Source organism: Dermacentor silvarum, chromosome 1 (assembly GCF_013339745.2).
Source record: "Dermacentor silvarum isolate Dsil-2018 chromosome 1, BIME_Dsil_1.4, whole genome shotgun sequence".
Taxonomy (NCBI): Eukaryota; Metazoa; Arthropoda; class Arachnida; order Ixodida; family Ixodidae; genus Dermacentor; species Dermacentor silvarum.
This window is the reverse complement of record NC_051154.1, coordinates 432,718,565-432,733,788: the sequence shown is the minus strand read 5'-3', so window position 1 is coordinate 432,733,788 and position 15,224 is coordinate 432,718,565. Positions and strand designations below refer to the sequence as shown.

Sequence of the window (15,224 nt, the reverse complement as noted above, 5' to 3'; positions counted from 1 at the left end):
ACGGCGTGCCTCATAATCAGAACTGGTTTTGGCACGTAAAACCCCATAATTTAATTTAATTTTTTTTAGTTCCTTGCAGGAAAGTACTGGGGAGGGGGGGTGTACACGCAATCCATGTTACAGCTATACAGAGTGGTGTTTGTTGGGTTCCTCGGATACAGCCTACCTCTTATAACCAACACCTGCAAAACTAATTTGTGTACAATTCAGAGCATTCAGCCACAAGCTCTTAGAATATGCCTTTGAGTACCAAGCAGTGCGTCTAATGGCTGAATCTGTCACCATTACTCAAGATTATTCAATCACGACGCACATCGCCGTCGGGACAATGCGCGCACATGTCAGGCCCATTGCCTGGACTCCTTGCCACCACCTCGCCGCACTCTCCGTGGAAAGACGCCGCCCGTCATATTGCACAACTGTCAGTGCTTATACCGTGCTTCGTTTACATCGGGGTACGCACCTGCGGCCAGGCCGATGTCTCCTCCATGGTGTTTGTGCCGTCCTGAAGTACAACTCAAAAGTGAGATTTATCACCGTCTGCACTAAAACTGTTGTACGAGAGATATAGTAGTCATGTACACGTCTATACGGACGGATCCACTACATCGACCAGTTCTAGCGGCGCTGTATTTACACCGACGAGATGACTAACACTGCAATTCAAGACGTCACATGTCACGACGTCCATGGCTGTAGGGCACACGGCTCTGCGCAGTACACTTCAAATTACTGAAGCACATAGCACTGGTACATGGGCCGTGTTTTCTGACTCAAGACCGGCCTTACGCACTCAGTTCTGTGACGTGGAGCTCACGAACAGCTAACGTACGAAATTGGAAAACTTCACCACGACGTCATAGAGAAAAGCCAAGAAATTATTTTATAGTGGCTCCCTGGCCATTGCGGGATCAGTGGAGACGATCACGCAGGCAAAGCTGACCTAGAGTCACATCAAGAACCACACAGCGTTCCCATTCCTCTTTTCAGGACAGACGCTGCAGTGCAGCTTCGTCACCTGACACACAAGCTCTCTCTAGCAGAGTCGAACACCCCAAATATAAGGCGCACCAGGCTACACGAACTGAACCCTTCGCTCCAACTCCGACATCCACCCGAGATTCACCGACGTGAGGCATCGCTTCTATACCGGCTGTGGTTGGGAGTGTCTTTCACGAAGGCGTACTCTGCTTTGATTGGAATGACCGAAAGTGATGCGTGCGACGTCTGCGGCAGCAACGAGAATATTGACCATTTATTGTGTCACTGCGATCGATTTCAGTCGGAAAGACAAACATTATCTAACGCATTGTGACGACTGGACGATAGGCCGTTGTCCGTGCAGGTGCTATACTTGAAGACCGTCCCCATCGCTCGTCGGCCTACAAAGCTTTGAAGGCACTTTTGTCTTTCTTGAGGACGACTGGCCTATGCGAACACCTTTGACTTGCTCAAGCACTAAGCGTGCCTGCGCAAGCTCACGCTGTCCTTCCTCCCCCCTCCTCTCTCTATCTCATCTTGATATTCCCTCTATCCCGTACCCCAGAGTAGGGTAGCCAACCAGACGCATTTCTGGCTAGCATCCCTGCCTTCTCTCTTTATCTCCTCCTCCTCCTCCTTACCACAGTTCGCCAGATAGCATGGGACTGTAAACATGAATGGGGCCGTATAGGCACGGTTAGACGACCGCAAGTTCTGACGCACTGTAGTGATGAGTGGAATCCTTACAATATAATTTGCTTTATACCCCAGTGAGCGTACAACGCTCTCGACGATGCTATTAGTGAAGTGTCAGGAACGTGTGAAGTTATTGCAGGCAGCCTGTTTTGTATTAAAACGCATTTTGCATTGAGAACGCCGATTTGCACCCCTAATCAAACTTTTTTGCAAACTGTAAGTAAATATATTGACGCGCAAGCGCCTCAGTTACTTTCGCGGATCTTTTAGAGCATTACTTGCATTTTGTTTGCCGCAAATATATGCAGCTGAAGCTACGCATGTTTCCATCCATAGTTACGCGGAGGTCTGTGTAACTTTTGGGAGCTTACCTTTGACGGAACAGCGACCAACTATAATGCTGAAATTTATGGTCAACATATATAGCACTCGCAACCGAAAGAGTTTCGGTTGTGAGTACAAAATGAGCTGAATAAGGCGTTATATTTTTCGCAAAATCTCGATAGCACGCCGATTTACTGATGCAGGCACTCGGGATGCTTTTATTTTCCCCTTTGATAAATAAAAATGTGCGAGACAATTTGCGCAGTTCGCGTCTGCTTGCTTGTAAAAGAATATGAAATTAACTTGGAAGATATGAAATTTTCCACAGTTTCGCTGCACTGATTGGCGCGACTTTGATTGCCAGTGAGTCAAACCGATACTCAGTAATGTTACTGACACGCGAGCATGGAGTGACAAAGCGTGCCCTCCTTTCTGACAAACTTTCGATACATACAGTCACGTTTAGGCAGAATGCGTTATAAATATATATATATATATATATATATATATATATAGTATGCAGACATAGTCGTAATTGTCCAGGCGACAGACCTGTAGAGTAGCCGTTTAACTTTTCTCGGTTATTTAAGAGCAGGTGCATTTTTTTATATCATTGAGCAATGTGCACACAGTATTGATACAATAATTGCACGGTAATTTGTGACAACGTTGGCTGATCAGCTTTACGTGTCATGGGTACACAGTCGCTGAGAGACGCCGTGGATGAAGCAATTTGGAACTATTGGGGTTATTTATAGTGCACCAAATGATTGTTCAAGCTTGGAGAAAAAATCCTATGCCATGGACCATTGCTTCACAAAATGCAGTAGTGTGTCACGTGCGCAAATAACCTGCTGGCATAATGTCGAAGAACACTTTTCTTTTTTTAAATGTGAACTCGGCGAAATGAGTAAAAAAGAACTGAGTATAACGGAACGGCCGCCTTAAAGATGTCACCGTGTCGCTGTTAGTGAAACGAGGCATGCTTGTCTGTGCTGGGGCGCTATAACGTAAAATGATTCCAAACTGTTTTGATTCCAAACTCCTGACGTCAAATTTACGTAACCACCGACGCAAGCATCGGGCTGTGACCCGCAGCGCTGTCGGAACAACCCAATCAAACACTCTCCTCGTTTATAGGAGGTCACCTTTGTTCGCTTTCAAGACCAATAACATTGTCTACACTCAGCGGTTTTTCTTATCTAATTGGCTGACAAGAGGCGAGGAGCACGCTCTAGTGGAGAGGGTTTCGATGGGGCCGAGCCAGCACAGTGAAAATAGATAACCGCCTCAAGAGGGTGGTGCCGGCTTCTCTGATTGCGCCGCTTCACCTTACTTAGCTTGTGGTGGCTGGCCGAAAATCGCGGCGGCGTGCAACGGAAGGATAAGAATGCCGCTAACACGGATGCTCGGCAAGGAAGAGTTGGCAGAGCGATGTCGTATGCATGCCGAAAGGGCTCTATAGCGTTTTACTGCCACGCAAGAAGCTTTATCGTGCGCAAATAAATACGTGCTCACCGGCAGGTGCGAGTAGCGAGGGCCTGAGTGATCGGCGGGCAGCCATCTTCTATTCCTTTCGGAACGGGGCAGTCTGTGGCTATTCAGAAAATTTTTCAATTATGTTCGGCATAATAATGCATTTTTTTCTCGTACACGTCACTTTGACGTGTGAGTTTTCGCGGTTTTGTGAGGTCGCGTTACAGACAGGCGAAGTGGGCGTAGCCAGAAAGATTGAACCAGTGGCTGAGGGCTAATGGTGAAGAGGCGTCGAATCAGGAATTATTATTTTTTCTTTTGTGCGCTTTATTCATGCATAATCAATGCGTACACGTTATATCTGATGGGGAGCTATCGCGGTTTTCGTGACGTCGCGTGACAGACAGGCGAGGTTAGAAGTGGCCCGAAAATGATTTGACCAATCGTGGAGGCTGCTTGCAGAAATTGGAATCAAAGCAGTTTGGGATCATATTACGTTATAGTGCGCCTGGTAGCGAAATGTTGCAATACAATAACGTTTGGTAATAAAAGTTCTGGCAATGTAGTGGAAGTGTATGCGGTGCTCAATGGCGATTTTATTGGCCAAGGGCCTGCAGCAGGCATTAGTATTCAAATTTACTTTCACCAATGGCAATGGCCCGGTTTCCGGAAGGAAACAAGCACATCCAAGTGGAACAGAAACGTAATCAAAGTAACTCTACAATGCACCAGTTTGACATCATATCCAATTCAACGAAAATTGAAAAAATGTTGCTGACTTCAACGAACCGGCCCAGTGTGACGTTCGTGCCGTTGCTTGTCCCAGATACGCCCCAGGAAAGAGCTTCGATGTGGAGCCAGTGTCATAAGTCCTCCACTTCTGCGTCTGCAGCGGATGCCCGCCATCTACTTTGGACGTGTACTGGGGCAAATACAGCCGGCGAAAATGTATACTTAGAGGTGGGACATTGGAAAGTGACTAACCTTAAGACTATGAACGGTGTGTTACAGACAACAAATTACATATGTCATCTGCATAAAACGGACCAACACTCTTATATTTGATCTGATTCTGAAGGTATGGGGCGTGGCAAGTGAAGCGAATAAAGAAAGAACTGTCCTTCGGCTTGCTGTTTATTTCTTGGCCCAGACGCACTACGAGTGATTGGCCTAAACTGGTTAAAAGGAGGGGGTAGGAACCTCGTATCTAGTTCATAGTGTATATCACCGCATAAACCAAAGAGCTCGTCTATCAAAATCAATTTCAATGTCAAAATCTTTTTCCTCTTTCATGTGTTCTGCAACGATGTTTTGCTACGCGATGTAGGCGTTTCTGATAGTTTTTTGTTTCGGTAGTTATAACTTATTTATTGCGTACATCTTATGTAACACCTGAAATAGGTGACACGGGGCAGTTATGCATGATCCTAGTTCACATTAGCAGTAAAAAAAGAGATGATTACCTGGATTTAGTGTAGAACAGGCATATAGTTCATTACTTCCGATATTTCCAGGAAGGGCGTGAGGGCGTAATATATATTGCTTCCTGCATTGGAATGCGAGAGCCGCGGGAGCGGATAATTCAATTAGAGACACCGCACTCATTCAGTAGTGAAACATCGGCCACAAATTTATAGCCCGGGCAAAGTGTCAACAAGACGCAATAAAGCGAAGTTTGGACAGCGAGGCTTTGCGTACTCGCCTCTACACGGAACATGCTTGCTGCATGTAACAGCGTAACATGGTCCGACTGATTGTTCACTTAGCGCGATCGCGCACTTTGAAGTCTCCGAACCACCCGGCACGCTAGACCACAAATGTTAAACACCAATCTCGACGCTATTCCTCAACGCTGTGGAAAAGGTGGCAGCGGAGGCTTGCAGGCCCTATGGCCGCGGCCTCTCTCGGTTGTCAAAGGAAGGGCCACTTTCGCAGTACTTGTATTTCTTGTGACTCTAGGACAACATAGTGGTCCTGTATACTAATAGAGTCTGTACAGTTTAACTCTAGGAGAGCATATAGTAGTACCTGTATGAGAATGAATTCGGTGCAAGAGTCACGAGGGCAGCATTTGTGCAGTCAGCGATGTGAGCAGCTGCGCGGGTGGCGAAAGCCTCTCCGACACTCTGTGACATGCGCAGCTGGTTCCAGTGACGCCTGTTCATTAACTGAAATAGGCTGGTATTTGCGCAGTAATTAAATGGCTCAACGTTTCGGCTTAAGTCTTTGCATTCGTATGCGGGAAAAATGTTTACTAGCCTGAAGTGTTCTATAGGGGGGCGGGGGGTATTTTACTATTTTATGAAGTATAGTAACATGACAGTAATGATAATAAGCTGTGCTGTGTTGAACACCACCGGCGCACCTTCTTTGGCTTTGAGCTGGCGCTGAGGCTTTAGTTATTTATTGTTATGTATTTGGGCCCTAAGGTCCCGTGATGGCTACATAGGAGTGAATGCGCGAGCCCTGTGCAAGAGTCCCACAGAAGCTTGAAGCTGTTGTCTGCTGGAAAAGCGTTTGAAGGTGATAACAAAGTGCGCAATAGGCTGCGCCAGCCTCCCTGTTTAGCTGGATTCGGTATGATGACTTATTTCTAGTACGTTTCTTCTGAAAATAGCTTAGTATCTCTAAGCCAGTGCTTTACGAGCAGAGCACTCCCCGTACTTAACAACTTTGCCGTTATCATAGTTCACTGGCACTAAAATAAAAGGGGCACAGTTAAGTGACAGCTTTTTCGAAACACTGTTTGCGGGAGACCCCATTTTGCTGGGTGTGGCGACACGGAAATTAACAATTCAAGTCACTTCAAATCAACAAAAATGACGTTATAATGACAGGACCAAGACACCACGACGTTAGCGGGAGAGCGAAGAATTTTTAACCCCCTCACCACCAAAACGTGGGAAGGTTATCGTTTATTAAAAGACAGTCCGCTGATACAATGTCGATTGTTCAGTATAGGCCCGTCTAGTGAAGGAAAACACGCACAGGCGCTTTCGGAAACAGTTTCGTGGCAATGGTCTTGTGATCGGATTCTGCAACGATTAGCTGGCTCTCCTCGACGCCTCCTCGAAGGAACGGCTCAGCTGCCTTTGCATACTGATGAATAACGGTGCAGACACGAAGAGACGTTCAGCTACAGTGCTTAACCTTGCACACCAATAGCAGACACTTAATGCATTGTTCTCGGTGTTCGGTCTGTGTTGCAGCGGTTGATGTGTCATGAAGCGTCGGTAAAGCACTCTACAAACCGGACACATTATTCTGTTTCTTTCACTGCGGTGACTTTGTGCAGATGATGTCCGAGCTTTGAGGCATTGTTGACTGTACTCTACGGTTTCTTTTCGTTCCACGCATTTGTAGATGTCTGCGTCAGTCGTAATCCCCATAGGACAAACGTTGTTTGTTTGTGCCACGTATGAACATTTCGTAGTTAGGCTGTCAATTATTATAGCCAGAAACAGGGTGCTGAGCCGACGCTCTCTTTTGCTTCGACGTGTGTACAGCGATGCTACATTTCCTGTCGTCGGCACCTAGGCTGAATAGACTTGGTTGTTGCTTTTGTTTATGGTGTTCACTGCTATGAGTACGCGTTGTTTTGCTTTGGCAGCGCCACGGCTCTATGGTGAAAAACAGGTTGTTGTTAATTCGGTACCCTTTCTAATCAGATGTATCAACGATTGCTATACAGAAAGGCTCTGACGGCTACTATGGGACTACAAGTGCATTTTTTATTGAAATGAAAATAAAACAAAGAGATGTAGTCACCCTGTAATGTGAAAACTACACCTGTTTGCCTAGGAAAAACAAAAATATAAAATTATGTGTATGTAGTTAGAAAACGAAAATAAACAACGTCATCGGGCCAAAAATCTACAGGACAAGTTGTTATCCACATACGAATATAAAAATATACAAGGGAAGGCAAGTCGCACCCCAATGAGTTTGTAAACAGAGTCACAAACACGCACAAGCGCCCACGATGTAGTCTGCGATGAGCAGCTTAACAGCTACGCAATACACACTGTTCACTTACAGATGAAGCACGCACAGAGATATGACTGTCCAAAGTGAGTTTCAGTACACCGTAGAAAAGAGTATGACACGCACGTAATATACAAGCGCTAATAATTATTAAATCTGGAAGGAAGTTGTAGTTACATTGTGTTACAATTCAGTGCGGAATCTAGTACACGTTACAGATGCCTGCATGTGTCTTCGAAAAACTTTTCTAGTGCGTTCAATACTTTTCATTATGCTATTTGCGATGGCCATAGGCCCAGCAATTTTGAGAGTGGGAAGGTCGGCGAGGATCAGTGGGGTGTATCTCTTGTTCTAGCGGCCGTCATTGCGTTGCGTGTCTGGGACATTCGAGGAGTAGATGGCAAACAGCCGCATCGTGGGTGCCACAGGGGCCAGCCGTGGATGAAGTTCATTCTATGTGATATAGAAAAGGCTTCGTGTGTGCTGTTCCAAGGCGCAGTCGATGACTTAGCGTCTCTGTACGTTTCGGAAGTTCTACATCCAGCTGGTACTTGAGTGGCAGTTCCACTTCATAGTATTTTCATCAAACAAGGTCGCCCTATACATTCCTTCTTTAGTACTTTTATTATACGTTGATTGTCCATTGGTGATAAAGGGATGAGTTGAATTTCTGCATCTTGATGGGCCGATTTTGCAACGAGTCCGCTAATTCGTTGCCTACTATACCAGCATGTCTCGGGATCCAGTGCAACAGCAGTTCGTGTTTATTTTTTGTTCATTTTTTTCAGTAGCCTGTGTTAAACTCTTTCGTAGTGTGTATACTTTATTCGTGCGTGTGGTTGGTTATCATCAATATATTCAAGACAGGCTAAAGCCGATGAGGAGTCTGCACAAATTTCCTACATTTTTGGCGTTTCATATTTTTTGATAAAGTATGTGGCTTGGAGAATTGTCAATAATTCCACTATTGTTGGTGACGACGTGCGTCCTAGCCGACAAGCGTACTCCAGCTGTAGGATGGTGTAACATAAGCTACTGTCGCACTTTCTTTAATTACAGAATCATTCGCGTTGACTTGAATAGAGTCCTTACCCATGTCAAAAAGTGGATGTACAGGTCATTGTTTCGCAGCTAATGCGGAAACGTTGCTTTTCTTTTTAAGACATTCGATTGAAGTTTCTATTTTGAGTGCCTCCAAAAGAAATGGCTGATACCAGTGGTCTGAGTGCGAAGAACCCGACCGTGGAAGTGATTTATGTTCTTGAAACATGGCGTCTATCTCTGCACATCTGACGGTTATGACGGTTATCTCTGACGCTTATGAATCATTGAAAGAAGTGCGTGCGCACAATTATGAGTATAAATTGAGAAGAGATGCCGGTTTGTGTGCATAGTGCGAATTATGGTGAAACGTGGTTGCTGCGTTTTAAAGCGAAGCTTTGTACCTGTACCAGCCAAGGGTTCTGTCGTGTCCGTCGTTGTAAGCAAAAAACGATCCCGACGAACCGCTAACAATTGCAGGTATAGCAGTATAGCTTACTTGAATTGAGGCATTCAGCGTACCACTAAGCACTCGTTTTCGCAAGAAAAACCACAAAAACAAGCTTCAAAGTGATGAGCCAACATGATGGATGATAAGGGCTGCGGGCAAACAACGGAAACAGGCTCGGCGCGGTCCGTAAGATTAGATTGCAGCTGTTGCAAAGCTTATGCAGCTGCTTGAAAGAGGGTTGACGTCATTCGAAACCCTTCCAGCCTAGTAACTGCTTCGGTTCATTTTCTAGACTACCCCACTATGGGGTAGTCTAGTAGTGTATATCACACCGATCATAAAGCAGTAGTGAACATTGTTCTGAAGTAAATAATAATAAAGGCCGTGGTTAAAGTTACGTTGTAGTGTGTGAAATATCATGTGCGCCGCAGTCACCGTGATGGTGGCGTAAAAAGCTTCGCTTTCCAACCACCTTCACAGGGTGGATTGGCGGGCAATTTTTTTGCAATAGTGAGGTGATCGGATGTAGCTTGCGGAACTCCTAGACGCACTCGTAAACTCCGAACCTATAACACCTGTAGTCGGTGGAGGAACGTCGCAGATTATCTGTGCAATACAGGTGCGGAGTAAGCAATTAACTGGCGGAAAAGTGCTCAGTGAACGTGAATCAGGAATGCAGCTGTTCCGGCCTACTTCGTACCTGCGATTCTGTGGAGAACATTTACGACACAACTAATTTGGTCCTCCAGTGCGGTTAAATGATGAGTTCATCGAAACGGATTGTCTAGAACTACTTCTAGACCATACCTGCTGCCAACGTTTTTTTATATTATGCGCAATCTTAGCATAATAATCACATATGCACACACGGTTGTGCATAACCTAAATATCGTAAGTAGCAATTATGGTCTAGAAGTAGTTTTTTCTGCACCTAAAAACTCGGTAAAAACATTTACCGGGCTGGATCGTAGAGTTTCAGCAACAATAAATGTAAATAGATATTAGTGCACGGTAACGCATGCATTACCGTTTATCAATTGTAGATGGTTGTTTATATACTGTTTGTCCCTATCTTGTGGAAACATATACATCGGCCAAACGGGTTAGTGTGTGAACACAACACTTTCAGTACACAAAAGGTCCCGGGGGGAAACATTCATTCCCGCATTAAATGGCATTGTTCACAGTGTGGGTGCTTGCCGCTTTTCAGTGACACTACAGTTCTTTCTCATCATGAGGGCCAAGTGACCAGGGAAATATTAGGAGCTTTTCACATTAACAAAAGAAAAGAGGGTTGTATCAGTCAACCATCTGTTCTACTGAGCCATCGTGAGGCATCGTGAGGCAGCTGAGCCATCGTGACTTTCTCCAGCAGACTGAAGAAAGTCTGCTGTCGCAAAACGGGTAACCGCAAAGTCTCCACATAACAGCTGCTAGCGCGCGCTTCAGAAGAAGCGGTACGTCAACAAGTATAATGAAGCATGCACGTAGGAGGCCACAAGCATGCCAGCTAGCACTGCAGTAGATGTGATTAAAAGTACTCGAAGACATTCAGCAATCGTGACAGCCGACGCAGCCTTTCGAAAGAGCAAGAGAGTTCGCAAGTGCGAATCATCGTCTGCGAGAACAGTTCACTTTTCCCGCATTTGCAGCGAGCAGGCCTCGTAGCAGACGACACTTTATAACATTTCTCTCAAAGGCGCTACACTTTTCTCATAATACATTTTTTATTTTCATAAATATGTGATGAATATATTTATATAAGCACATGCACGGTTGTTATTGGTGTTGCAATAATAAATTATTAATTATTCAGTGGCGCTAAATCAGTAACAAAATTGCAGAACAATGCACGCCCTGGTGCTTTCATTGCTCTAGGGCCAGCACGAGCCAGCGCGCACGAGCCAGCGTGCACGCGTTCGTCGTTCGTAGGTTGCCCGTTTCAGCAGCCTCTTTCTTTTGTTATCTTGTGTGCGATGTACAATGGACAAGCAGCAAAGGCCGCTCAATTATGACGACGAGTTGGCGCTCATTCCGCTGCCGTGCTGGAGCCGAGGTCGCAAACGAGGCCCAAGATGACTTGCCAATGTTCCAATTACTCAAGAGGGAGGCCGCAGAAAAATCTGGACCGTCTAATGTAAGTATATCGCTTGACTTTGTCATCGGTTTCCATACGCGTGTGTCATCGCGTGCATGATAGCATGTTCGTAACCCGTGGCGCAAACGCGTCCTTGTACAGCGAACTGCAGTGTGCGACAGTTCTGAATTGTTTAGCAGCGCAAAATGGAGTGGATATAAAGATATAGGAAGCTGTAAAGGACAGCCCGGTTGGCTACCATACAGCGAGTGAGGAGAGTATGAAGCAATAGGTATGCAGGTGTCACCTAGGTGGTGCCCACTGTTTGTGATTGTGCACGGGGGACATGCGAGCGACTCGTATCAAATTGACTACAGCGTGTAAGCTGTATAAGGTAGCTGTAACACTCTTTGTCCGATGTGGCACTGCGTCAAATAAAACGCTTCATTATAAACGGTGCAAGTCTGTTTTTCAGGCGCTTATTCCGAGCTATATTCGGCGCACGTTCTTTAATTGCGTCTGCTCTACGAGAACCTCCTGGAACCACAATTCTACGAGCAAGCCTGCGTCCGGCTGCGCATTCCAATGGTGGGGCGAGCTACTGGTCTTCGCGGTTAACCCGCTTTTAGTGTCGTTTTAAACGCTTCCATAGAATTTGAGCTCAGCACTTCTTTCTGCATGCTGCGCCGGCTCAACCAACACCTGCGTCCTGCAGCGCGTTCTGACGACAGAGCTTCGTTGCGGATGTTCTTATATACTGATCACCCGCACATTCGGTGCAAGTCTTTTTAAACGCTTCACGATAATACTAGCACCGTACCACCACATATGTTCTTGTATGCTTGTTGCGCCGGCATATATGCCAACGCCTGCGTCCGGCTGCGCATTCTTATTGCAGGGCTACGTTGCGACGGCGCTAGTGTGTTTCCCTTCTTCTCCTTGGTCTTTTAGCGCTGTTCTCCTGTCGAGACGGTACCCATATTTAGTCTGTTCCTTTGCGATCATCGACGCCTGTTTCGACCCTGCGCATTCTGTGGCTATAGTACGCGACCACGCAGCGCGAAAACCACACAACTGGTAATTGCTTGTAAATATACTTTTATTAGAAGTCGGGTGTTCTAGATCAGATAATATTCGCTGAACTGTCAAAACTGAGCATTAAAAAAATAAGGGATATCCGAAATTATAACGTGGAAAAGATTGAGGAAGCAGTAAAATATGGACGCAGCACGAAATCAGTGAGAAGAAAACTTGGCATAGGACAAGGCACAATGTATGCATTGAAAGATAAGCAGGGTAATATCATGAGTAATTTCGATGACATAGTAAAGGCAGCGGAAGAATTTGATACTTACTTCTACAGTAGCCACAGCAGCCAAGCTACTTTCATTCAAAGAAGTGATGAACAGGATAAAGAGGCTCCTATAACTAGCGCTGAAGTTCGAAGAGCCTTGAAAGACATGACCAGGGGAAAAGCTGCTGGAGAAGATGGAATAACAGTCGCTTTAATTCAAGATAGAGGAGAAATCATGCTCTAAAAGCTTGCGGCCCTTTATACGTAATGCTTCACGACTTCAAGTGTACCAGAAAGCTGGAAGAACGCCAACATTATACTCATCCATAAAAAGGGAGACGTTAAAGAATTGAAGAATTATAGGCCCATTATCTTGTTTACAGTATTGTATAAAATATTCCCCAAGATAATTTCTAATAAAATCAGGCCAACAATTGACTTCAAAAAAGTCAATTTTTTTAGTCTTTTTTTTTTTAATTGACTTCAGCCAGCCAAGAGAACAGGCTGGCTTCAGGAAGGGATATGCTATCTTGGATCATATCCATGTCATCAATCAGGTAAGAGAAAAATCTGCGGAGTACAATCAACCTCTTTATATGGCTTTCATAGATTATGAAAAAGCATTTGATTCAGTAGAGATACCAGCAGTCATAGAAGCATTGCGCAATCGAGGAGTACAGGAGGCATACATGAATATATTGGCAAATATCTACAAGGACTGCACAGCAACCTTGGTTCTCCACAAGAAAAGTAGAAAGTTACCTATCAAGAAAGGTGTCAGGCAAGGAGACATAATCTGTCCAATGCTATTCACTGCATGCTTAGAAGAAGTATTCAAGATCTTATACTGAGAAGGCTTAGGAGTGAGGATCAACGGCAAATATCTCAGCAACCTTCGGTTTGCAGATGACATTGTCCTATTCAGCAACAATGGGGACCAATTACGACAAATGATTGAGGACCTTAACCAAGAAAGTGTAAGAGTGGGGTTGAAGATAAATATACAGAAGTCAAAGATAATGTTCAACAGCCTGGCAAGTGAACAAAAATTCAGGATCGGCTGTCAGCCTCTAGTGTCTGTAAAGGAGTACGTTTAACTATAGTCGGGTACAACTTTAGAAGACAGGAGAGGCCCCGCCCACTTGAGCGAAGCGCAGCAGCCAATTCCTCCGCGACTAAAGAAATAGTCCCGCTCAAAAAATTGCGACTGCTTCTAAAACGCGTATTTGTCGGAATAAATAAGATTTGTGTATCTTGACGAGTGAGTTGGTAAAACTATCATGATGTAAATGCTACAGCACATGCCGGATCGCGAGAAAAAATTAACTGCGTGCCTTCAACAACGCTGTGCGTCGTCTGCTACGGAGCAAGATCGACGGCACCGGGCGCGTAATTCTAAAACAGTCGCTGGCTTAATAGCATAAGATTCATATACACTTTTTCTGTGTTTGCACAAGCTTATTTTGTAATGTGTTAGGCTTATTTTTTAATTATAATTTTTTTTCGCGGTTGCGAACCTGCAATCTCATAAGTTCGCGCACGATCGCGCGCGGCATTCCGTGCCAGTTTTCCGCCAAGGAGCCCAGCGAGGTGACATCGGAACGCGATCCTTTGTTTCCGAACGAGCCTTGTGTTGCCTCGATGACCACACCACCAAGGAGCCTCGGCAAGAACAAGAGCGGCCACATCCTGAACAGCGATTCACGTAACATGATCTTCCACTGCTGCACGCTTTGGCGTAACAGGCACCCTGAACGCAGCCTCGAGGACCCGAGCAAGTTTGTCGCCGACAGGCTTGGTGTCAGCGAAAGGACTGCGTTCAGGGTGATGCAGGAAGTTAAAGCTTCGCATTTTTCGGGTGGCAAACTGACGACGCTCTTGTGAAAGCGCCCACGCAATGCGGAGAAGAGAAGACGCAGCGCGAAGTTAGACAGCTTCACGTTGTGCGCGTTGAGGTCATGTGTGCACGATTTCTTTCGCGTCACTGAGTCACTTTGTTCATTACAAGCCGTAGGCAAAGTGACGGACAGATTCAGACAGTTATATTGGTGAAGTAATAAATGGTGAAAGTTGCAAAAGCTCTCACAGCACTTCTTTGCTGGACTCCATTCACTAGAAAACTGCGTTGATAATGATGAAAGCGTCAACACAGGAAATGATACCCCACTACACATTGTTATATATGTGTACGACCACATGTGACGGGCTGAATGCAAAAACATAGCAAATCGCTGTTTCACAATATGGCACCTTTTCATGTGCACTTCTGGCAAGCTACCGTGTGCACTGATGCATAAACACATTAATAGGGGTAAGAGATGAAGTAACTGTACAAGCCACGTGATGCTTTTAACATTTTGTATCTGTCAATGTTTCTGTTGTCATAGCTGATAGAACTTTCTTTGGTGCAAGTTGGTTAATCACGTTGCGGCAACAGCACAAGAAGCAAGGTCAGAATAGTAGGAAAAAACAAAGCAAGATGGCAGACTGAGGAGGCAAGGTAGACGAGAGAGAATGACATCGAAGAGGCCAGCCCTGCTATTCAAAGGACTTGGTGCTTTGAATGAGACGAGTTAATGAAATAGTAAAGAAAGACGTGGCTGCAGCATGCGTACAACAACTAGCGCAAAAATAAAAGGACAAAATAGGAATAAACACATACACGCACGGAAGCACTCACATATTCACACACATCAACACAAATGCGAGCGCGAAAACTAATATCTAAGATACAAAAAAGGGGGAAATAACAAATATACACAAACACGCAAGAAAACACGCACACACATTTAACGCAGACGCGAGTAGAACTATTAGGAGTCAGTTCACAAGCAGCTGTGCCTACTTTGTCGTACTTTTTTTTAATGTACATATTGGCTCTGTTGCCTTCACTGTCATAG

General features: G+C 45.2%; 1 protein-coding gene across 1 annotated transcript in view; it reads left to right on the top strand.

Moving 5' to 3' along the window:
- The first annotated feature begins 10,854 nt into the window (after positions 1 to 10,854).
- LOC119448384 (serine/threonine-protein kinase 19) overlaps positions 10,855 to 15,224 on the top strand; it is a 72,079-nt gene continuing 67,709 nt past the window's right edge. The window contains exon 1 of the mRNA XM_049660777.1: positions 10,855 to 11,090. Coding sequence (XP_049516734.1) covers positions 10,965 to 11,090 — 126 coding nt within the window. The 5' untranslated portion in view covers positions 10,855 to 10,964. The remainder of the gene's footprint in view (positions 11,091 to 15,224) is intronic.